This window comes from Chenopodium album, chromosome 22 (genome assembly GCF_948465745.1).
Source record: "Chenopodium album chromosome 22, dcCheAlbu1.1, whole genome shotgun sequence".
NCBI lineage: Eukaryota > Viridiplantae > Streptophyta > Magnoliopsida > Caryophyllales > Amaranthaceae > Chenopodium > Chenopodium album.
In genome coordinates this window covers 975789-1002101 of record NC_137855.1, presented here as the reverse complement: position 1 = coordinate 1002101, position 26313 = coordinate 975789, and the positions used below count along the sequence as shown (strand labels likewise).

Here is a 26313-nt window from a genome sequence, read left to right as displayed (position 1 = left end):
TTAATTAAATTATGGGCACAACCCTACGCCATTATCAGACTATTACTATTGACCAAGTATAAATTAAAGTTCTCAATCTGATTGATTAACCATGTTAACCAATCTGATTGATTAACCAAGTAGTAACTTTATTTTAACCAAAAACAAAGGAATCAGAAGCTAATCTAGTCATAAATTAATCATAGGCCAACATAAACAATCTGAAGAACAAGTTAATGAAAGATTGAAGAGGCTAAGCTAGCACGTGAGTCAGCACTTTTAAGATGTTTAAAAAGGGGCTCTCTTGCAGTGCCATTAAAGCAAGGTTAACTTTTTTTTTTTTTACTATGATGCATGACCTGTTCAGATGATTTTAACTTCTAACGAACTAAATGAAATACTTACTTCGTTTCTTAATACATACAACAAGTTATATTACTATGAGACTTTGACATTAACATAACTTCATCCAAGGCAATATATGAAGATTCGAATACACAACAATGTAAGCAGTAAAACAATCTCTCTGAAAGAATTAAATTCATTCAACCTTTTCTAATCTCTTGGTACCTCTAAAGGTCAAGACAAAAAAAGAAAAATTCTAAACTAAGACTACTCAAGAAAGATTATGATATTTATCATTATCCAATAAACAGATAGTCAAACATCTAATTAAACATTAGATATCTATTATCTAATAATTCATCCTCCTAATCACTAGGCTACCTTCACAATGTTTAAAAGACATTACATTAAATTTGTGCTTGATTGGTGAGGGATGGTACCCTTTGGGCCTTTGGGTGTACGGACTTAGTGTTTTCTTCTAATCATTTGCTCATGTTTAATCTGAAGTGTTCTCTACGTCCATAAAAGAATACACATATGCTTTCCTTGGTTTCCAAGACACCATTATTAATAACTTTTTAGTTATGTGTCATGCAAATTTACATATAAAACACCTTAAAATCAATCAAATAAGACCTCATTAGATGTTGTACTTCGTATAAACATATAATTCACTTGAAACATACAGTCAAATTTGATGAACTTTGACCTTGAATAAGTTAGTGTGAACTTGTTCATTTTGAGATAAAAAGAGTATTGACTATTGAGTTTCAGGCTTTTTTTCAATTTATTAACATGGATTCCAATTATAAAACAAAAGTGGTCTTTCTCATCTTACTTGACTTATCTCTTACATAATCCTCGTGAAAGAAAAACTGAAGTGGACAGCAGCCCAAAAAAAAAAATACACGGGACCCAGACAATAGCAGGTTTCAGCATTAAAAACTTTGGAGAAATATTAATTCAACAATAACAGTAGAACAAGAAGATGATTTCCCACCTATATAAGACTAAAATAAAACCATTGCTTCTAGAGAATGTTTAAAATAAAGTTTGAAAATAATATAAATTGGTCATACATTAAAAGGAATATTCACAATTCTTAATGCCTTGAACAGGTTATTGTGAAAATGATTGAGACTTTGATTAAATCTTTATATACAAGTATACAACCCCCTTGAATACAAAAGTATAACACTTCCTATTAAAAACAAAGCCGTATAACTTGGCAATTACTTATAAGCCACACGAATTCACATTTTCTATTTATATTACTATGATTATAATTTTAGCCTAACTAATTAAATTAAGTTTACACACTTAGAGAATATACCCCACAATTAATGAAAACACAATTAAACGTAGAAAAACTCAAACTTTTTTGTTCCGTATAAAATGAAACACAATTAAAATACAAAAATGAAATTGAAATTACAAAGGATGAAAAAGTAATGACCCAAAAAGCAAGTGAGTGAATATGAATCCCAACTTTAGAGAAAAAGAATGTCCATGGTATCAAATTAAAGGGAAACAAAAAAAGTACTTTAAACTAATTTTTTCTATTTTATTTTTTTATACTACGTATATGTTTTCATCACATATACATTTCTTTTGATATGGGACGAAAGGCCTAGTTCTTACTTATAATGTTAGGGTTCGTTACTATCTGTTCAACTAAAAACATTGTGTAGTGTTTTAACAATTGATATATGAAGTACTACACAAAAATTAACAAGCCACCTTTACCATTAGTCCATTACCCTTCATATAAATAAACCAAGTCCAAAGGTCAACTTTTCTTGCCAAATCAACACTTGGTAGAAATCAAATTCTCAGCCAACTCAAGCTGGACATGATAAGCACAAGCAAACATACTTTTTCTTTATTATGTTTTGTTGAGGCCAACATTACTATATTAAACATATAACATTCATTTTATTAATTAAATTATACACGTTCGATCTATATGTAGAAGTAGTGCACATCACATAAACCACATAGACTAGATTCTAGGCTCATACAATATACAGTACTAATAATGATTGAATATACTCACAGTTTATGTGCAGTGCCTTTGCCAAGCAGAACTTTTGTCAACTTCTTGACTACGCTGCATGTCAGCTTACCACAAATCACCCCTCAGATATTTTATTCTGAAAAGGGAAACTTATATCCACATAGCAACATCCAGGAAGTTCACAAATATCTGCGAAACATAAAAAAAAAAAAAAAAAAAAAAAAAAAAAAAAAAAAAAACTTTTTTTACATGTTAAATTTGTCCAATGTGTAATATAAACATTAAATTCTTTATTAATTTTTTACTCGTGCGTAAATAAAAGTGTGCATGATCAAAGGTCTGCATGGGAGCTAGACTATGCATGTTCTAAACATAAAACAAAAATGAACAGAAGGAGTATTTATTTAATTCATATAGTCTATCAAGTCATCAAATAATTGATAAGACAGCAAAGGAATCTGCCAAAGATTTCAATATCGTTTGCTGTGTCAATTGAACATGACTGTTCTCCAACAATAAGGGAAACTACAGTCTCATGCTTTTCCCAACAAAATTGCATATAATACAGCATTAGAGCTTAAACGCAAAGAAAAGCTATGAGAAGGGGAAAATTGGACTTCAAACAAAGATTATGAATAGATTAATTTTCTTTTACCACTTTTTTTAAAACAAGTTTTTTAAAGTATAAATGTCACTTTAATGATGAGTCACCTCCTCACCCCCTCCCCTTCTCCTCCCCAACCTCACAAGTCACAATTAAGAAACGCCTTTCTTCAATCAATGTGGGGCATAAACACATACCAAAAATAAATACATTTAGAGTACTGCCTAAAAGCATCAAATTAACTAAACCAATACATGTGGTCCAACAAAGGACATAATAGTCAATTCACACATATATAGCCTCAACCTTCCTTCATCTAGTTTAATTACTTCTTGCTAAAGGATGTGTTCCTTTTCCAAATCCTATCCATGAATATTATTTTTAAGGAAAACCAAGTAAAGACACATGGACAGTTCATCAAAATTAAACTAATAGATTTCTTAGTTACTATCTTGCCCTCATCAGTTCATGCTTTTTCGGAAGCTCGCATCATGATGACGCGATAAAATAATCCAACAATAACAATTTCCCACGTCATAAAATAACTAATAATTTATATTTTAGAAGGGAACCTCTGTAATTGTGGAAGTGGATTGAGGGTGTTTTGGTCAGTTGACTATTAATGGAAAACTGCTAGAACACCCAAATCTAAAAGCAAATGCTACTCCTTATAGACAAAACAAAAAAAATTTGTTTATGTCAACTATTTTCTCTGTCTTGATCATTTACCAGCATCTACCCTCCCCTCCCCTCCCCTCCATAATCGAAATCATAATCTTCAGTAGTAGCAAAAGAGCTAAAGAAAGGTAGAGAAAGACAGAGTAATAGATTACTGCAGAAAAACAGATTTGCAGCTCAGAGAGAAAAGAGAGGTGGAAAGAAAAGGTGGGTTGGTGTTTTCTGCTTGTTATTCACTAGCTTTTCATTGGGTTCACATGTAAAATTCCTTGCCCAAAGTGTTCTGTTTTCAGCCACAAGTCTGTAAGTATAGATATGGTATGACTATGTGATCAGGTCGAATTGGGTTCTATTTCACCCTGCTTTCCTCTGTTTTTTCAATCCTTTTTTATTTTATTTTATTTACTGAGGAGGGTATCTAGAACAACGGAACATTAAAGATAACTGAGGTCTGAAAAAAGGGAGAGAGAGAGAGAGATGGATTCAGAGCAGCAGCAATACCAACATCATTTCCAAGATTTCCCAAGACAGTTTCACCAGCAAAAGCAACAAACCAACGGTCTCACTCGCTTCCGCTCCGCGCCGAGCTCATATTTTGCAAGTTTTCTTGATGCTGCTGCAGATACTGTCACTGCCACTGCCACTGCCACTGGTGGTGTTAGTGGTGCGGAAGGAGGAGAGAGGCGGGACTTTCCGGCTGCTAGACCACTAAGTCCTGAAACAGAAAGCATCTTTGCCAGGTTCATGAACAGCATCGGTGAAGAAGATAACTCATCACAAAAACTAAGCAACATACCAGAAAACGTGGCAGTGCAACCTGAGTTTACAGTGAGGGTTAAGCAAGAAACGGATATTCAACAACAGCTGCAGCAGCCGCAACAGCACCAGCAGATGCAGCAGGGTAATTACAATAATCAATCTCAGATGATGTATCATAGCCAATCAAAACCACCTTTGTCAAATCACAACAATACAGCAGTCAGTTCAGCAATGCAAAATACATTTAGGGCAGCAGCTGCTAGTTCAATGGGGATAGATTCCATACCCCATATGAAGACTGGAATTGGTGGGGGCATCAACAATAGTAATTCCGGCCTCACAAGGCATAGCAGCTCCCCGGCTGGATTTTTCGCCAACCTAAACATTGATACTACTGGTACTCTTCTGTTCCCTCTTGGTTTAACTGTCAAAAAAAAAACAAAAACATGAACTTCACCACCTTTCATGCAGATCTGAAATTTTGTAAATTTTCAAGCTTTGCTTTCTTCAGATTTTGTATTAAAATATGATAGCATATGACAGGTTATGGCATGATGGGAGGAATGGGAAATTATGGAGGTAGTAATGTTCAAGTAAATTATTCATCGGGACAACCCTCTTCAACTTCAGAACTGGTGAATCACAACTCAGATGTTGGGGCAAAAAGATTAAGGATGAATAGCCTAGATGAAACAAATTTCAGCAATTCAGGCAACAACCCCAAAGATGACAGCAACTATGACTTCCCCATGAATTCATGGGATGACTCAATTTTGTCAGAAAATTTCTCAGGCTTAGATAGAGTTGCAGATGAGGACATAAAGGTATTTCCTGAGCTAAATGCATCAGAAAATCAGGTATAAAAACTTCTGTCCTGTGATTTTACCTCTTAATCAGACTTTTTAGTATAGTTTATTTTATTATGAATTGGGTTATTTGTCAGAGTGGAGAGATTAAAAACAGACCTCCGCCATTGACTCATCATCTGAGTCTACCAAAGACATTACCAGAACTTTCAAATATGGAGAAATTCCTGCAGTTCCAAGACTCAACACCTCTCAGAATCAGAGCTAAAAGAGGATGCGCCACTCACCCAAGAAGCATTGCTGAGAGGGTGAGAACTGATGTTACTTTCAAATTGGAATAGAGTTTTATCAATGCTCCTTCTATTTTATTATAGTTTTAGACATATCATTCAAGATTACATAAAATGATTTTGTCAATACTAATTTATAGGTAAGAAGAACTAGGATTAGTGAAAGGATGAGGAAGCTTCAAGATCTAGTTCCCAACATGGATAAGGTTAGTTCCTATGCTAATATATATTAGTGTAAATTACTCCCTCTGAAGAGACAGTGCTAGTTGATTATATTTTTGACTCTAAACAATCAAAATACTGTTTCCTTGCAGCAAACAAACACCGCAGACATGCTAGATTTGGCTGTTGATTATATCAAAGATCTTCAGAAGCATGTTGAGGTAATGTTCAGTTTCAGACTCGTAAATGAATTCCAGATTACATATGTAGAATTGCTTTATTTAGCAAAAATTAGGGTGGAAAATTTTCGATCTTGTCAAATTAAAAAGCTACAAATTATGGTCCCCTCTTAATATGTGAGCACTTTTCTTATCTATATTTTCATCTTCCCACATAACAAACCTCACAAGATCCACCTTTCCTTTCAAAAGCAATCTCTAAATGTCTCTTAAAAGTTATTTTGTACGATTTAAAGTTGATAAAAGCTGGCCAAAATGCATTTTATTTATGTCTTTTTAATTTCCCAACAATTACTCCCTATGTAAGTAACATGGAGCATGATGTTTATAGTGTATAGACCCTATCAACATTTCGTTAAGGCCCACAAGGGTACTAAGGACAATCACTCCCTGTTAGTCTCCTAACGTTTAGTTCGTTTATTATATGACTTCGTCCTGTCTCATAATTTTTCATTTTTTGATGAATTAATCCCCAGAACCTCGCTGATAATCGAGCAAAGTGTACCTGCTCAAAATAGTTGATGCCAGCCAACGAACTACGAAAAGACTGCTTAACAGTACGGAAGCTGTGGTGGAAAGACAACAGAAACCCATGGTGGGCTGATTCTCCTCTTTTTTCACTGAAATGCAAGATCACAAATTAAAGTCAGGAAAAGAGAGAAAAGATAGACAATAGAGTATGCTTTACATAATCAGGGTATGGAAGGAAGGTAAAAAAAAAAAGTACCACTATTGTCTCCTAGGTAAGATCTAGATCCATTTGATGCCAAAAGCAATTGTATAGGCAACATTCCACGTGTACACATATCATTATGTGTAGAAATTAGGCATGTAGTGATTATTATACTATTCCGAGAATGTGGGGAGAGATTCCTCACTGATGGTTAGCCGACTTTGTCCTGTAGTATCATCTGTCATATAAAATAGAAATCAGTTAGCTATCCAACGTATTGCATTTAATATAATAAATAACTGGTATCATTCAAACTTTTTCCTGAGCTGTAACTTTGCAAATTCAAAGATAATATTTCTACTTAAAGAAATATGCTGCCCAAAAAAATGATAATGAAAAACAGGAAAAGGAAACTTGCAGAAACTAGAGAAACAATATAGTTTTGGAACATTGGTGTTGAGAGGTTAAATATCTGTTTGCATAATTTTAGAAAATATTACTCCAATTAACTAGGGTTCGTAAATCCCATATTAAACAACTGCTCGTCCCAGTATTACTTTTACTGGCTCTCAAATATGGGCCAACACTGTTTTACCATATGATCTTAGCACACACCCAATCAATCAATCAATCAATCAAAGCCTTAATCCCAAAAGTGGGGTCGGCTAACATGAACCAAATATGATTATTCCGTGTAGTCATCAACATAAATCTTTCTCCTCCATCCCTTACGATCCAAAACTTCATCCTCACGTAAATCCATGCACTTCATATCCTTCCTCACTGTTTTATCTTAGCACACACCCCTTTGAAGAAAAATGGATTGCTGTTTTTTATTACTCATAAGCCTCTTAATCTACTTTTCAGTATCATACATGTCATAAACTTTAAGTAATGGGCAAGTTTACTTCCTAGAATCTCCCCACGCACTACATGGACATGAAGCACAAGTCTCAATCACCACGATAACACCCAAGAATGACCTCCACTAAATGATGCCTTGTAAGGCATGACAAAAAGAAATCACTCAAAGAACAAGTGTCTTATTTTCTTTTCCTGAAATGGAATCAGAGAAACTACTGACATCAGTCTTTAGCAGAGAAATAATCTTGCACACTTTCATTCATAAAGTTGCAAATAATGCTCGTAATTTGACAATGGATAAAGCATCTTGTCATATTCTCCAGAATGTTTATCTCCTCTAGACACAATAAATAAAAGTAATATGAGTACTTCAATACATTAGTCTACCAAATAGTGTTACTCCTATTCCTTACCTTGCTTATTCTAAAAGGAAGCTTTAACCAAAAGAAGCTAACACTTCACAAAATTTCTCACACATACTCAGTGACGTAACAGTCAATATTTATTTCCTCAAGCCGTTGTAGCAATAATTAATCGTAATTGAGGTAGGACAGCAGAGGTATGGTGATGTAGCCATATCAATTCACATGAGCCAAAACAATACACTTATGCCGTCACTAAGAGACACACTGCTTGATGTTGTAACTTTCAACCATTCATTACCTATTGACAGGGGTTTGCCAAGTGACCAAGTCTAATACGAAAAATATAATACTACGTATGCAAATGACTACCATCAAGGCTTGTACATAAAAGTTCATCTCTAAAGCTCTTTAGAGTTGGTTAGTCTGACCCTTGACCCTTCCATGGATAATTGTTTTTTTGGTTATGATAAAAAGGCACCATCCCTCCCCTAAACCTTAGTTGAACTTAACCGTAACCCTGGCGGGTTGTATGACAGCAGTAGTTGTAGAATACAGCGACTTTTCTACATAAACAAAACAATTTCTTTTCTAGGATATAAATGCTTTCTAACGTGGGGACTATAGGATTTAAGTACCTAAATGTACCATTCTACAAAGAAAATTAAGGTAGAGATGTTAGACGGGCATTAAATGATCAAAATTTAATATCTTACAGAAGATCCGATGCCTATGGGCATATCCAAGAACCTGCATTGAAACCAGAAAAGGCAAAATCACAATCTCATGATCACTACAATAAATAGCCTGGACACCAATGTTAATTCACAAAACCTAACTAAATGCTAAAAATGATGCAAGATATTAATTATATATGGCTAAGAAGATCCTGCTAGATTTGATTTAGCAAGTCTCATAATGCTTACCGTTGGTGATGTACCAAGTGACCCATGTACCAAAGTAAAAACTAGTAAAATATAAATTGCTACGTCCTTCGTTACACAACAGAGGGTTTGTGAGAGGAATAAAAATAATTCGGTTTCAAACACAAGTCATTTTAGAAACTCTTTAATTTGAGGCTTTAACTTTAAATGCATGTCTATTGAAACACAGGATTTAATCTTTACAAACATATCTGCTTGTGTATAAATAACTAGATTCATCCAAACCTAGGGCTAGGAAACTATGCAATTAAGCACCACCAGCACTTAGAATAGAACCCAGGTCTAGCCTTTCCACAACCCACACCATTGGCATAGATTTGTATTCATTATGCAACTTTTGGTTGTAGTGAAGTAAAGCCTCTTGATATATAACAATGTTACACAATAATCTAGGCAGCACCTAAGCTCTCTTCAACAATTCCAACTTATGGCAGCCTGGCAAGGATGAATTACTCCCCTTAGAGGGTCTAACTACCCCCTTATCCCCTCCCTTAATAGGAAGGACCTTAGCTTGTCCAATACATAGAGAAAAGTAACAATTTGACATGATAGCTCATAGTTTCTAGAATATCAATCACCAAGCTTGTTATATCTCTTCGTACACTTGTCCCCTGATAGTACACGGAGCACAGCCCCTTCAGATCAAGGGAATGCTTAAGTCACCTTGTGCATAATATTCTTGTGGTATTTACAACACATGGCTAACAAGGCACACATTATTATACTACACGTATAAGGTTTAAAGTGAATTGAAAGTTATGATAAGATATCACATAACCAGACGCTACACAATTTTCTTGATACCAATACAAAACTCTTGTCAAATTGCTGTTGAGAATACATATTCAACCAATAATCAGAATGTGAGGATTGAGGAAGCAAAACTCCATTATAACAGTATAATAGCATCGATATTCAGTGCTAATATATGGACACATCTCCAGATAATCATGCTACACATATTGGCTGGATTTTCAACTTTGTGAAGAAAATTATACAGTAGTATTTAAACCAGAAGATTAATCAATGCTCCTTATTATATAGAGTATAATGCATCTAAGTTTAACGTAGAGAAGGTGTTAAAATTAAATGTTACCCATCTTTGACTGTAAAGTACATTAACAAGTTCAGCACTAAAGATCCAATTTGCTGCAAACAAGATTGATTAACACTTTCCACTACAGGTAAGAGTATACAAACTTCACTTATCTAAATATGTTGGCCGCATCTGGTTTTGTTACTATAGCACCTTAGTAGCCTAGATGCTGATTAATAAAGTGCAATTAGCCATAAGTATATAGCTGCATAGATCCTAAAGAGAAAATTTCATAAATAACAGAAATCACAGTTATTAGACTTGTCTTCCACAAAACCAAAAGATATACTCCGTATTTATTTTACTTGCATCTTCAAAACAGAAGAAAGAAAATGACTATATACTATATTGATCCAAGCAGCCACAAAAGAAAAAAAAAAAAAAAAAGCAAACACGACAATGTCTACCTTTTTTTTTTTTTTTTTTTTGAGGGAACACGACAATGTCTACCTCTTCTGCTAAACATATCACGCAATTAGTTCTGTAATTTACTGCCCTAGATATCGAACAACATTCGCAGGAAGAAACGTGTTTGGGCATCAAAAGTGTCAACCATAGTTTCACAGTATTCACACCACACTAAGCATATTTTAAGTGACTAGACAAAGCAGAAAGAAAACCAAAAAGGGCCTATGGTGTTCGGTTGCAATCAGTAAAATCCCTAGTGATGAAGTAGTTAATACAACTAGAAGTAGGAAATTAGCCTTCTAAGAAAAGCACAAGCAAAGAAGTAATTAGTAATGTGCTCCAAATACAATTTAGTTATTTTAAATTGGCAGAATCTCATACACAGAAAAAGAAGCGGCAAACAGCAATATAGATTGAAATAAGCAAAAAAGGTAACAATCCAGCATCTGCTTACCAAAGTTAGATTCATCTCGATTTCTAACTCTTTTCTTGACTCGACAGCCTTATTCAGAACCTGGAAAACCAAAAGGCAGATTTTACAGAAATTCAGACATAATAAGCACAACCAAAAAGGCAGAAAATTTCACATAAAATGTAATAACAAATTTGAGCAGTAGTCCTTTTGGTAGATGCACAGAATCATTTCCGTTGACAGCAATTATAAAACCCGGTACTTGGGAATGACATCCTCCATAGCTAATAAATATTAGCTGACTCCCAGTTCCAATTCTGAAAAACCTAATTGAAGATCAATTCCTACATATGGTTTCATATTAATTAGTAACACTATATCACTTTATGTTTCGGCTTTCCATCCTAAATCCGATTTCGATATCTAGATACACAAACTACCATACACATTTGAATTTCACTATAGATTTAACAACTTGATCAAAAGAACAATCAAAACACGCCGATTTTTTAAGCGAAACATTACAATTGGCAAAATGTGCATACAATAGAATACCGTATAGCAAATTATTTCCATCAATAAACAAATTTCAAAGTGACGATGACAATTATTGATTATCAGCTACAGCAATGGATAATTGAACTTACAACAACGCATAGATTGAAAATAGTGAACGCAATTCCAAAATTCGACAATTTTTCATCATCATACAAGTAAATTCAAGTAGAATGAATAATGACAATAAAATCATGAAGAATGTAGTCGATCATAAATTTAAACCCTAATCATGAATAAGCGTTTAACCGACTTCAATTTCAGAATTGTTCATCTTATAAGCATCATAAAACCCTAATTGAAGTAACATGTAACACGAAATTTCAAAATTAAGAAGAAATCATAGTTATTGAAGTAGAATGATGAAGAGGAGAGAAAGAGGAAGATGAATATCAGTTCATACACTCACCTTGGCGGGAACTGGGAGAAAACAGGGAGACTGAACCGCCCAATTTACAGAGTTACAACTTACAGTGCTACCTCAGTAACTATCTTATGCTAATGCCTAATACGGGTGATAACAAGTCGAGTAGAGACCGAGCTTGGGGTAACTCGCAACTCTTTATTCGAGTTTGGGTAATATGGTGGGTAATTTTTCTTTTATTTCTATAACTTTTTATTAACATAAGAGGTAAGTCATTAATAAGTATGTTTCTCTTATTTTACTTAATTTTGAGTGATAATTGTATAATTACTATGATTGTCTGTTTTTTCCAATCAAGCAAGCACATATCCTAAATAATTATACGAGTAGTGAATAGAGGCTAATGGGTTTTTTTTTATTATTTTTAATGTGCGAAATAAATGATGATTGATGAACAATCATACTACCAATATGGTAACACATACGAAGTATAATTTTAATCAAAAAAACAAATTATATAATACCAATAATTCTACTTGAACTCTCATTATTCCCTGTGTAATGAAACCATGTTACATTTTACTTGACAACAATATTACACTATTTCATCTATATCTTTGCCAACAATGTTACACTAGCTTGCAAGTTGCAACTACTTGTGCAATTGAATCATGTTATATTTTCCTAAAACATAAACCTATTGTGGCCATTACAACAAAGTTTTGCTAGCTTGATACGATTCCAAATATACATGATGAATGACGTGGAGAACACATGATGAAGCAGAAGATGAATTCACAATCTAAAGTTATGAATCAAGTCTTGTACTTTGCATTTTCTTTGGCAATAGAAGGCTTAGAAGCTGATAATTCTTCCCAGAACTCCAACTGACTTCAGCCCTTGAATGCCATGCTCATTTTGCACTTTCAAAGGAGGTGACTTTCAGAAATTCGAAAGAATCATGGCTTTTGATCATGGCAAGGATCTGCTGCTTGAGGTCTTGACAGTCAAAGTCTTTTATCATGTCCACAAGGTTCAATTGTTTCAAGGACCTTCGTCCCCATGTAAGCTCTTCTTTCTTTGGCCAATCATCAGCAAAGATGCTTGCTGAAACCAAACAAATGCAGAAATAAGAGAACTGAATCAAACAATTGTTGAAAAGTAAATTGGGGCTCTCAATGCTTTAGATGGCCCTAAACAAAGCACCATCTTACACCCCGTTGTGTACTCATGTAGTCATATGCCATACAGGCAGATTCAAGAAACGGGCACAATGCGACAAATCTTTCAAGTGCTTGGTTAATTAAGAAAGTATACCATGGACAGTTAGAGAAAATTAAAAAGCAAAGCACAAGAAAGCAGACCTTGGTGCCAGCTACAATGAAACCATTTTGTGGATGTGTAGCACAAGCAGAAACATCTTCTGATAGAGGAACAAAACTGTTTTGCCTGGAACTATTCACCATTTCCTCACTAAGCAGTAAAAGAAAGTGAACATAAATACATAGCCATAAAAACATTCAGGATTCAACCAAAGACAATCAGATTCTGTACCTGCAGTCCACATGGCAGGGAGAACTCGGATCAGGAAAGAAGTCTAGAAGGTGTAATCCTTTATCTGATGATGTTGACCCAACTGCATATATCTGATCAAAGTAGGGTATTGGATCAATACTAGTAGAAAAAACTGCTTTTACAGAAAACAGTGAGCATGACATAGATTCATAAAATGTCAAATGCAAAGTTATCTCCAAATATATTGAAAGAAAGCCTTACTGAAACTTGTGGATAGCCAGGATGGTTTTATGAAGTACGATAAATTGGTTATGTCTGAGCCAGTCCTAAATTTCAAAATGAATAATAAATAAATGTCCATTAGAAGCAATTTTAATGTCACTGCAACTTGGATGGGGAGATGTACTCACAACCAGGCTGGTGGAGGGCAATGGATATGTGTCACTTCTAATGTATGTAGGTCAAGAATGCCCGACCTGCAAAATCTCAAATCAATATGACTGAGTTGGATAGAATATGCTATAAACTATTATTCAAGGTCAAGTTAAAAGATTCTTGAACAGAGTCAAAGATTGACTTCTTTACCACAAAGTTTAACTCGGTAAATGTTGATTAAAAAACCATGAAGGACTTGAGTGATGGATATAACAATCAAAACATGAAAAGTTTTTAATGCATCCAGAGACAGGATAACTATTTAAAAACCTACCATCCATCATCAAGGTGGAATGCCAAACGATAAGAAGAAGTGGGATCCAAATTGATCGAGTGTATATCCTTGGGAACAATATGCGATTGCGCCTGCAAATAAATGAAACATAAGAGATGGCTGAGAGATCTAACAAGTTTCAACAAACAGAATCCTCATTTGTTATATTTCCATTTAGCAAAGGATGTGTATCCATGTTAACACAATTTTCAGACATCTCCTTCGTGTAAAATGTTTGCACAAGATTGACAGAAAGAAAGCAGCATGCAGATAAAATTACACTCCCAGCAATTTAAGATGTATCCTCTTTGAATACCTTTAATGACTTGATTTTCTCTAGCAACGATGAGACCTTCACTGATGCCATAGGTGGATGATATGCCTATATGTGAACACAACAAACAGCATAAATTAAACTGCAATGATCAAAAGACTGCTCTGTATTTTCTTCTGTGCCTTTCTACAAGATCAGTCCTGGCATAAAAACTAAAGCTGCCCCATGATAATATGGAAATCACCAATTTAATCCACAAAAATCCCCTTTCATAGTGTATCCCTTTGCCAGTACTTCACAATGACCAAGAGTATTATTCTAGGTAAAATTTCACCATACAATAAATGTGGTAAAATAAAAATTAAGACCCAGAATAATAGTGAGTCTGCAATGATTTACTAATATGTCCACATTGTGAAAAAAGTGAGGGGATTAGCATCAGAAGCTGTTTTTGCTCTACCTCTTTATGACTCTGGAAAGCTGCTGATGTTCTTCCACCACGAAGATCCCACATATATATTATGCCCTGCTTACCAGCTCCATAAACAATCTGAAACCAGTAAACTAAAATTAGGGTATTGAAGGGACCACATAGAAGAAATAATGAACTGACGAAGTATACATCAACAGAATAGGTTCAGACTCTAAAAGACATCAGAAGCCATTTATACTAACAAGTAACAACCACCAATGTGACATTTTATGACAATAAACTAGATCGATCACTAGTCTCTTAAGTTCTCAATCCTAAACCTTCTTGATTTTACATATAATAAGTAAATATTTTATACTACGTATTACACACTTTACGCACTGTGATACTTGCATGGTATTAAGAGTGATTGTGTTATGACTCAAGTGCCTCAAAAGGCGTATGTCATACTACTGATTAATGTAAAGCTGTATCATACTCCATAAGTAGATAATTATGAACCTACATCCAATTTAACAACTGATTATAAAATTTTTGAATTTGACCCTTACCTAAAGAATTAATATTAATATAGAAGACAAATTCTTGTATCTAGTTCCATGGCACAGAACCTCCCCCCCCCCCCCCCCCCCTCCTCCAGCCCAATGTGCAAGGTTTCCCGTTCCGACTTGTGGATATTCTTCAAAATGTACCAAAATAAGTACGGTAACTCCTAATGATCAATATAATATATTCATTAACTTACATAATTCTTCTGTAAGATATATCATTAGTCTTGTGCAGTTTTTTCAGAACGAGCAATTTTCAACATCGGCATAAATGCATAATGCCATAATAGTAAACAATCTAAAAAGTAAATATAAACAAGAGGATTTTATGTTTGAGGTGGATCACTAGGAACATAAACTGATACAAACACAAGGGCCAGAAAATTCTGTACAAACCTGATTTTCGACATTCAATTGTATACTGTTCAGAGAATTGTGAGAATTGGTTGTCAGCTCAACAGATGGAAAACTACCTCTTCTTCTATCCCATATATTGATTGAACCATAGGTATCCGAAGCAAATACTCTGTCAATATCATAGAGCACAATAGAAGCAATTAATTCAATGCTTCAACCAGGATGAGATGGTTTAGTAAAAGAGCACATGTCGACAAGCAAAGGTCTTGGTCTAAGCCCTGTACAAAAATACCTTATTCTGGTCTGATGGTCACTAATTCTAGTTGCAGTGACAGCTTAAGTGTGTCTTAGACAATAAGAGAAATAAGACTATCAACACTAAACACCTTCCTGAAGCTACTTGTGGCAATATATTCATAATTAGACGGTTTGACTCCCAAAGTATACATCTTAGTTCAGCCTCACCCAAGGGGGGGAGGGGGGGGGGAGGGGGGGGGGGGGAGTCAAAAGGCCAATAAAGACATGACACCAAACTATACAAACAACCCGATACAATATCAATTGAGAGAGGGTCTGGAGAGAAGACTAGACAGGGAAAAAGAAATTTTCCAACAAATAATTTCTCTAAGCATGGGCTTGTTAGAAATTAAGCCACACATCAACTCACCTGGAGTCATCTGATGTAAAAGCTACATCTGACAAACCCGTCACGATATCAGAACCATGGATAGTGACAGAAGCCCTCTTTGTCAAAATCTGAATGAGTAGAAACACCAGTATCATGGGTAGAGCTTACACTAACACGGGACTTTAACTCAGTACCAAGAATGTTTACAAAAAACGAAAGAAAGGATGAAATAAAGAAAGGACATAACAAGACATCAGTAAATTGATATATTACACAAGGTATAATATAAAAAAAAATCTCTGAAATATTGGGACAATGGGAGCCTCAACAGAAAAAGGTAAAGAGAAGAGCACTTAAATCTTACTTCAACAGGGTCGGAAGAGACATAACCAATGTCATAAATTAATACTTCACAGCTCTTCAGTGATGTGCAAGCAACCTGAAGCCCCATTGCAAATTGCAATAGCAAATGTCAGATCCAGTGAATAAAAAATAAGCAGACAATAATGTATGTTAATTAACATTTACTTGGCAAAATGTAGCATGTGTTCTGAGTTTTTGTGCCTAGGAAGTTAGGAGCATAAGTAGAAATCAATTGAACCACAGTAAATGTCAAATCCAAGAAGAAATCAAGCAGATAACAGAGTATACCAACATCATGTGAATTAGCAAAACAGTCATGCAATGCTTTCCAACTAGAATGTAAGCATGTGCTAGGAGTTTTTGTGCTTAAAACCATTGCTAGAAATGAAACACACAAATTTCGCTTTTAGTGCAATGAGTAAGGAACAACATATAGAACAACTTTGGTTCATGTTGTATTCTCCAAATGCATCCACCCAACACAAATTTGATAAAAGCCAGAACAATGCATCTATCATGTATAAAAAATTAACCTCATCTTGGTTAGCAGGATTCCATCGAACAGAATCAAGATGCCTACTCGTAGATATGTGCAAAAGATGCTTTGTTTCATCCTCCTTCCACCCTGCAGAAGTGCAGATAGATAATCAAGTTTCCGTATAAGTAGTAAAAATACACAGCACATGAAGCACAGACGCAAGGGAGAGGGGAGGCTTGATGCTCAGATGAACGATTTCGATTGGAAGATGACTATATGAGAGCTGAACCTTATAGCCTCTTACAGCATAAATTATAACCTCATCATAGAAACATCTTGAGTTTAAGTCAACTGACCAAAATTTATCAGAAACTTACATGGTGATGTCACATTACTTTGGCAGTAAAGAGATTCAAAGTCGTGCACCATCAAACAGCCAGATTTTGTCACCGAAGCTAAGTATATTCCCTATTGTAGAGCAAATAATAAAGTAGAAAACCACAGAAATGAATAAAAATAAAATAAAATGCCAGTAACAAGAAATTGTAACTAAAATCATGCAAAGTAAAAGATACTCTTAAAACTAAGTTTTAAGTACATAGCTCAGTTCTGGATACAAGGGCCTAACACACAATAGCACAACTGCATAAGCTAGTCTAGTGTAATTTTATAAAATCCAAATTTTAATGAAACAGCTTGAAACATTCATGTTTCTTACTTTCTTAAAAAAATGACTCTAAGCTATGACACAATCAACTATGTTTCAAGTAACATATAGCACTAAAGTATTGGATAATAATAATATTTCCAATTATACATCAATCTATCCAGGATTTGGAAAACAACTTGAGATATGATATTGGTCCATATGTTACCTGATTATCAAACTCTAATGCAGATACACCATGCCTGCAAGGAAGTAAGGTGTTCATTAGAGCAAGGAAGAAACATATTCATTTGAACAGATAAATAAGAAAATGACAAGGAAAAAGTAGTTTTTGATGAACAAGGCACAGCAGGGGAGAAGAGATATAAAGATGACGAGTGGCAAATACATAGAAAATGATACCAGAACGCTTTCATTGCAAATTTAGGCAGATAACAGCAAAAATACAACAGCAACAGCTCGATATTAACTAAACAGAACTATAGCCTGTGAACAAGACAAGGTTCCATATCTATTCACTTATTCAGGAGAAATTATGATGATATGAGAGAGGCGAGAGAGAAAGTGAGAAACAATCCGTCAAACCAGGAAGACAAAGTTGGAAAGAAAGACATACTCCAAAATTATATAAGTTTGCTCATCCTTGAATCAAATCAGACTCTACGCAACACAGAGCACATCACAACAAAAATACAGCAACAAGTCTAGTAGAACTTCATTACCACATACTCTACACAACAAACAACACCTACACTATATAACCAGGGATACACAAACCTTCTAGAGGACCCCTGATGATCCAAGCCAGCAAACGACATTACTCGATTCATCTGCATGAGATTGACCACAGTTCCAATCAGATATGAAATTCCTTGTTGCCTTGGAGATTTTGATAAGACATAGTTGAGAAAACATACATGAGTTTGACAAGGACGTCCGTCAATATGATACAAGTGAGGAAACACGCCAATCTTTAAACAACAAAAGAACATAAATTAAAACAGCAATCTCAACAAAACTTAGTGAACAACCAACCAAAACAGCAAACAATTCACAATCATTATACTATAATTTCCAACCTGAGAGTAAGATTGAACCAATAATCCACACATTTCGCGCTTGTATTTAGATCCAATACATCCATTGAATTCAATTGCAGTCCTCTTCCAACGAGGCCTTCAAATACAACAAAATCAAACCAATTCCAGTAAATTTATCAATTATCACCAACAAAATCAAATTAATTCCAGTGACTTTAGCATTTATCACCAGAAAAATCAAGCTAATTCCAGTAAATCTAACAATTAGTAACAACAAAATCAAACTAATTCCAGTGAACTTATCAATTAACACCAAAAAATCAACAAAAAATTTTGATAAATTACCTTGCAATTGGCTTAGGGTTTGTAGAGCAAGATTCAATTGGCACAACATATCGATCCATTTGAAGCTTTTCTCTCTCCTCCAACTTCTGCAACCTACTATTTTTAGGGTTTTAGGAAGAAAAAAAAAAAAATTCTACCAAATCATAATAGCGAAGAAAGCAAATGATTTATTGTGTTTCCCGCCAAATTTTCACTTAGCAAAGCTATTTTCATTTCTGAAATAAAAAAAATATTAAGGGAAAATTACTCTGCGACGCACTCTATCCTGCTTACTGTGCATCAGCAACATATCAACCGTCGATTTTCTAGATTCACAAATCAACTCAATTTACATAATTTTTGCAATTGAAAATCAAAATAATTGAGAAATTAGACGTAAATTCGGAAGAAATTGTTGATAAAACGCATATTTCATTGATTGATAGTAGATCTGAAGAACAACCTTTACATAAGCAAAAGTACCAAAACACAAACCCTAATTTAAGCAATTATCCATTCCTAATCACATCTAAACCACCATTAATTCCACTAATACATCACAAAACATACGATTAATTAATTAACTAATTAAAAACCCTAAGCACGCTCTCCTCGAATCCTACGAGCGAGCTGAATATCCTTAGGCATAATCGTAACTCTCTTAGCATGAATCGCGCACAAATTAGTGTCCTCAAACAATCCAACGAGGTAAGCTTCAGCAGCTTCTTGAAGAGCAGCAACAGCAGAGCTTTGGAAACGAAGATCAGTTTTGAAATCTTGAGCGATTTCTCTTACTAATCGTTGAAATGGAAGTTTCCGGATTAGAAGCTCGGTACTCTTCTGGTACTTTCGGATCTCACGAAGTGCAACTGTTCCGGGACGGAATCTGTGAGGCTTCTTGACGCCGCCGGTTGCCGGAGCTGATTTGCGAGCTGCTTTTGTTGCGAGTTGCTTCCTTGGTGCTTTTCCTCCGGTTGATTTTCTTGCTGTTTGCTTTGTTCTCGCCATTGTTGATGAACTTCAAGCTTTTTCTGGGTTTTGTGAATAAGATTTAGATTGAGATTGTTTGTGTTTGATTTGCAGTGAAATGTGAGGGGTTGGAAGTGGGTATATATAGGGAGGAGAGTGAGCGGGAGTTTTTGAAATTTTTAGGGGAGAGATTTTGGGGAGGTGAATGAGAGGCGTTGGATTAAAGAAGGGTTTAATCGACGGTTGTGAGGGTGTTTTGTTGAAGGGTTTGGATTGCGATCCGTGTTTTTGTTGAGGGACCAATGAGAATTTAGTATTTTATTTTTATTTTTATTTTTTTGAAGTTGTTGATAGAAGCCAGCTGGCTGTGGATGTTATTACTCGTAAGATGAACTTGGAATTTGGGAAAGACATTTTGACCTTCGTATTATTACTCCATACAAGCATTTGAGAAAACCCTTTTTTTTTTGTTTGAGATAAGTATTTGAGAAATTTAGATGCAAATAAGTTTAATAATTATGGAAATGAATCAATAATTAGTGTGTTGTCTATTTTAACTGTGGAGTAATTCAGATTAGAGTTGGCTCGATACGACAACACAACATAAATAGAATACGGAGTACGAGTATAAAAAAAAGTGAATCAAATCATTTCTTATATGTATTTCAACATTATTTCAAAAAAAAAAAAAAAAAAAAAGATATATGCAGCCTTTAGGACTGCATATAAGAAGCTGAAAATGGAAATAAAAGACAATAAATAAACATTTATTACACCGATTTACTCGTGAATTGTCGATAAATTTTCAACTTAATACTAACAAATGAAGTACATTAAATGCTTTTATGTAGATCTTAAGGCTGCATATATCATTACCCAAAAAAAAAGTGTTATTAACACTTATATATGCGTTGGCGCGTGGTGAAGAGCCAACAAACTAGCTAAACTCATGCAATATCAAGGTTGCATATTTTGTGGAGTAAACACCATATTTAAGATTTGGATAATTGATAACTTGAAATTTGAATGACATAAACCACATGATATAAATTTGACCCAAGCTAACCCCAATTAGGCCACAATCAATGTGTAATAATGCTTGACTTATTTAAATAAGTCTAATTTTAACTATCAGTATGAAAATGTTTTTTAAATGTTGATTAAATAGAACTTAACATGAATCGACTTAATTGACTTGACCTCAAAATCAACCCCAATGATTTTTCAACCAAATAAGACCCGACCTAAACTCGGTCTAACGACGTAGATGCTAAACAAGCATTGCATGGATACATTTTACATAGTTGTAGTAACATTTACATGCTAAATTTTTGCATGCTCCTTCGGTAATTTTGAGATCTGCATAATTCGTATATATAATGCAAAAAAACACTCGACCCTCTCAAGTTGAGTTTTCTCTTGTTTAACTCATAAATTTTGTAGCCAAGTCCAAGTACCTCATGACTCAATTACGTCCATCAATTTTACTGATGACAAATCGACAATGTCATGCATGTTAATTTTATGCGTACATAAAACATAAGTATATCTCTTTTACGTCCATCAACTTTGCGTATATCTCTTTTAACATAAAGCGTGTTATGTAAATCTTCTGCTTAACTACTGCTTGGTACTTATTTCTAACCTTGGCTTTCAAGTAACATTTCTCTATTAATGATGTTTAAAAAAATAAAAACATTTAAACAATGTTAACTGTCAACAATCCCGGCCCTAATGTACAAAAGGCCATGCTCAATGTTAACATCCAATTAAAATCACCAAAATGGCTCAAACTATCAGTCACATACACAAATTCACCAAAATGCCTCACTCTAACAGTACAGTCACATACTCACATTCACAGAAGATTGAACTTAAATTCATCCATTGGGATTATCATCACTCATATTCTCACTCCATGTATATACAACTATACAAGCAGCAACATAATATGCTGCTGCCACACTTGTCTAAATTACTTAGTTTTTTGGCACTACTAAATCAACTAACTCAGAACTAATTAAGGATAAGTACATCAATATCAAGCATATTGCACACAATTCATTCCATACATAACTTTCAAGACATACATTACACATTATACCCACTTAGCAGGCAGCGCGAAATCATGAAATCTGAAAGATTCTTCGCCTGCTGTATCTCTAGCCAATCCTATCTCACTTCCACCACCATTAACTCCAGCACCAGGGGAACCCGAGGGTGGTGAAGGGGGTTGGTTATGATCAACATCAGAATATCGAGTACTCTGAAGGCTGTTAGGCCAAACAGGCATAGCTAATGGAGCAGGGCCACTCTGTGATCTTGGAGAATTAGAAGCAAATCGTGAGTCCTGCATCAAAACATGGAAAAGTAAGGGTGCTCGAGCATGGCGGTGTAAGGATAGTTTCTGGCTAAGGGAAACGGTATCAAAGCATTGGATAGCACTTGATGGAGAAACAATCCAAGGAAGGACTTTTTGGTTGTTTACTCGCGATATCACTAGAAGTTTAGAGTCTCTTGATGCTTCATTATACAACTCATTGAGGCCTGATCTTGCAGAAGGGACATTTCCATCACCTTCTAGAATTGATGATATGTATATAAATCCCTACAAATGTTGTCCCAAGTATGTTAGCTGTTAGCATATAGCACCACATTTAGTGATAAACCCAAAACAGTATAAAAAAAAGAAGAAAAATATTTGTTAAGATTACCTCTTCAGTGCGACTTACAGCAAAGCCGAGCTTTACATCACCCTCTTCTATGTCAATCTCAATTGGATACTCCTGGATGGGAGAGTACCAGAGACGAATTGCTCTGACTACTCCAATGTCGACCCCGTGGTAGTCCTCAAATCCATAAAGGCTTGCATTGTTTAGATTTGGCAAATCTGACAATGATGAAGTGCTCACTGTGGAAGATGCTGTTTCACCAGAAATCTGTTGCGAATGAGATTGAGATGGACGAGTTATTAGACTTATTACATTACTCGTATTCATTAGTATCCACAACCAACAAGTAGGAATAAGTACCAAGATCTTAAAACAATAATATTCGATTACTCAAAACACCAGAAAACATTTTAAATTTTCAATTTGAACAGCATTGCATTATGCCATATTTTACCAGCTGTACGCAGTACTCAAGAATAAGAATCGCGAATGCCTTAAACTGTAAAAGCTCACAGAATCAAGCAGAGTAAAACAATTCCAATCTGTCAGCTTGTTTTACTCCAACAATGTAAAAGTAACATCAAGACTAGCTAAATCCGATCACATAAACATTATCAAGTATTTAGCTATAGTATAACACATACATACAGAACTGCACATTTGAGTGAAAATGTACCTTTGTAAGTAAAGATTCAGTTTGAATGTTTGTTAAGGCTATTGGGATCCCTGATGCCTGAGCCGCGTTGAGCCATGCATTGGCTCTAGCAAGAGTATCCTCCACATCATTGTAGCGCCCACGTCCTGTTTCTGAAGCCCTTGGCAAAAACAGGATGGAGAAAAAACTGCTTGAATTGGGGACTTGTAGCATTGTCTGCATCTTCCGTTCCCATGGATATGCTACATAGCCATCTTCGATTTGAGTACTGTTTAACGTATGATGTAACCTGGAGTCCCTAGAAGCTGCGATTAGAGATCAAATAACAAAATACCGAAGAGGAAGAAATGTGTATCAGATCATACAGTTGAATTGAATCTTATTTGCATACTCATATTAGGCTAAACATCTAAATTTAATGAACAAGTTTCTGTTATCCAACTTGTCCATTTGATCATGCTGTACTCGATAAAGGTCGATTTTAATTTCATGTGAAGTACAATCGTACATAACTACATACTCTATCAACATCAACAATTACTCCAATAAGGCAATAATTATCAAGTGGACATGAGAAGAAAACACTCAAATTGACTGCAACATTTGACTTATCAAAGTCGATCTAATTTTGAATTTTTTGACCTCAACTGTAATGAATACACTATAACAAACATCATCAAATGTGATCTTGATACTATATTTGTTTTAATGAAAATTTTCAGCATATCAAAACTTTATGATTTAACAAAAATTACATAGAGTCAAATATGTCTCGCAAACCATGCAAAGTTAAACATTGCACTTAATTTGAAACGGAGAAATGTAAATTCTTGTATCCCACATACACTACCTAAATAAGTCTCATAATTCGGTTCATATAAATATATAATTCCTTTTTTATATTGTTCTGCTAATTTCCATTAAAAAAAAATATTGTTCTGCTAATTTCCATTAAAAAAAAAAAAAATTGTTCTGCTAATTGTTATCAGTTATAAATTATATCACTCTTACTCATCAAGATTATATTTAATCAAACAAGTTGAGAATAAATTATAAAATATGATCAATAATTCACAATTACGCTTAAAATCTATGACTCACTAAAATTTGAACATGAAATCACATTAATCAAATCAGCTAGCTAGACTTACAAACCATTAAACCACACATCAAAATCAACCCTCCTAAACATGTTCACTAAGATCGTCCTTTGCAAGAACTTTTTGAGTTAATCAAGGCAATCTTAGTGAGACGAAGACAGTAAATTTATCGAGATATAAAGAAGTCAACGCAACAAAAAACTCTAGATACATTACCTTGTAATTGTAAGCACTCAGTCTCAGAACGATCAATAAAAGCAACAGCATAATTAGGATCATCAATAGCTCTCAAAACATACTGTTGCTTCTTCTTCCTTCCTTCAGGAACAATACAACCAATCAACACAGCAGAGTCAAACTCACCGCGTCGAACCCGAACTCGTACCGCAGTTTCCTTGCTCTTAAAGCACTTATGCAGTTGTTTCTGAACACCCGAGTTACCATCTTTAAAGGGTGATCGTAGGATCAATTCAGCAACTTGAATCTCTTCAACGATGTCGCCGGTTTGGAGTAGTCCCCCACTCCATTCGTCGGCTCTTGAGGTACCTCTTATGCATTCGATTGCTAGTACTTTCGAGTTCGAGCTTGACCAACTACGTGTCGAAGTTGATGATGATATTGATGAACTTGTACGATCAAACAACATTTTTTTTTTGAGTTTGAGTTTTTGTTTGAAGAGAGGATCAAAGGAGAGAGAGAGTAAATGAGTAAAAGAATGAGGGGTTTTTGTAAGGAAGCTAAGAAGGTGTTGCGCGGGATTGACTTTTCAAAGTCTTTGAAGGTTATTGTCATCAAGAAAGGAGTTGAAGTTTAGGTGACATAAATAAATAACATCATCTTTTTTAATTTTATTTTTAAGGAAAATTTGTTGTAGATTCAAGGTTTTAATGCAACATTAATTGTAAATTAAGTCTTATGAAGTACGAAAAAATTTTAAATGGTCATCCGTAAAAAAAGTGCTAAAAAGTTGTACTACGTAGGGCCCGTTCATATTTACTTAATTTCAGTTCAGTTCAGTTCAACTCCAATCAGTTCAGTTCAGCTTTTATTTTCCCTCTCTTATAAAATATTCATTTCAGCTCAGTTCAGTTCAGTTCAGTTCAGCTCCAATCAGTTCAGTTCAGTTCAGTTCAGTTTAGCTTAATTCAGTAAATGTGAACAGACCCGTAGTAGATTTTGAGATTGTTGAGTGGATTACTTTATAATACAAAGTATTCATTGTAAATTACTCATACATATTTATTTTTACTTCTATTCATGTGAGCTATTATTTTAGACATCTCTCGGTGTCTTTTAAAATTGTCATTAATCTAATATTTTAGCTTTTTTATCGGTGAATGCCGTGAATCTTTTAGGTTCACATCATACCCACACTTTCAAATCAATGTAGTAAATTCATTCTAACCTTATACTTACCTCCCTATGATATCATTCCATCTCTTGAGACGTTTTTAAGCATTTTATAATACGTTTTCACGCATCAATAGAAAATTAGAAACTACAAAGTCTACAAGTGTATATTTTTAGAAAATGACTATTCTAACTCATATAATAAGATAATTCAACTACTAATTTAAAATACACAATATGTGTATATTTAATTAAGCTTAGCTATATAAAATTCAAAATCTTCTAATATTTTTCTACTTATTTGACTCTAACTTTTTTGTTATTGAAAAGAACATAGTCATAGATCCGTTTTCAAAATATTACAAGAAATTGTGTAAAGTACATCACCTACAAGAAAGAGTAAACGATTGTTGAGTATGAGAAAAGACAAAGAAAATTATATACATATTTTAAAAATTAATAAATAAAAGGGTGACATGAAAGAGACAAATTAAATACAAGTACAACTTGCCCGGTTTTCTTCACCTTAAAAAAAATTATATTAAGTAAAAATAATTTCAGTTTAGTAAAATTCAGTTTTTTTAAAGAAAAATTGTAATAGAAAATAAGTAAAAATAATTTAAGTTCAGCAAAAATAATTTAAGTTCAGTAAAAATAATTTAAGTTCAGCAAAA

General features: G+C 34.4%; 4 protein-coding genes across 4 annotated transcripts; 1 reads left to right on the top strand and 3 right to left on the bottom strand.

Annotated features, from left to right (window-relative positions):
* Positions 1–3566: 3566 nt before the first annotated feature.
* On the top strand, positions 3567–6851 carry LOC145605059 (transcription factor bHLH130-like). The gene is made up of 6 exons (XM_081661074.1): positions 3567–4779; positions 4926–5239; positions 5326–5496; positions 5619–5684; positions 5793–5861; positions 6356–6851. The coding sequence occupies exons 1-6, from the start codon at positions 4101–4103 to the stop codon at positions 6395–6397; spliced, it is 1341 nt and encodes a 446-aa protein (XP_081517200.1). The 5' UTR covers positions 3567–4100; the 3' UTR covers positions 6398–6851.
* Positions 6852–12180: 5329 nt separating this feature from the next.
* Positions 12181–19164, bottom strand: LOC145606180 (uncharacterized). Its single transcript, XM_081662229.1, has 18 exons — positions 18915–19164; positions 18609–18705; positions 18447–18500; positions 18307–18359; positions 17738–17771; positions 17240–17330; positions 16918–17009; positions 16386–16460; positions 16061–16149; positions 15433–15562; positions 14516–14605; positions 14098–14163; positions 13782–13873; positions 13483–13548; positions 13372–13387; positions 13112–13305; positions 12922–13030; positions 12181–12664 (listed from the first exon to the last, which is right to left on the bottom strand). Exons 1-18 carry the CDS (start codon positions 18971–18973, stop codon positions 12602–12604), a joined length of 1470 nt encoding a protein of 489 aa, XP_081518355.1. The 5' UTR covers positions 18974–19164; the 3' UTR covers positions 12181–12601.
* A 141-nt stretch (positions 19165–19305) lies between these two features.
* LOC145605540 (histone H3.2) lies at positions 19306–19962 on the bottom strand. The gene has a single exon (XM_081661612.1). The coding sequence runs from the start codon at positions 19899–19901 to the stop codon at positions 19491–19493; it is 411 nt and encodes a 136-aa protein (XP_081517738.1). The 5' UTR covers positions 19902–19962; the 3' UTR covers positions 19306–19490.
* Positions 19963–21742: 1780 nt separating this feature from the next.
* Positions 21743–24935, bottom strand: LOC145606076 (uncharacterized). The gene is made up of 4 exons (XM_081662134.1): positions 24506–24935; positions 23211–23494; positions 22577–22801; positions 21743–22470 (listed from the first exon to the last, which is right to left on the bottom strand). The coding sequence occupies exons 1-4, from the start codon at positions 24933–24935 to the stop codon at positions 21961–21963; spliced, it is 1449 nt and encodes a 482-aa protein (XP_081518260.1). The 3' UTR covers positions 21743–21960.
* Between the last annotated feature and the right edge of the window lie 1378 nt (positions 24936–26313).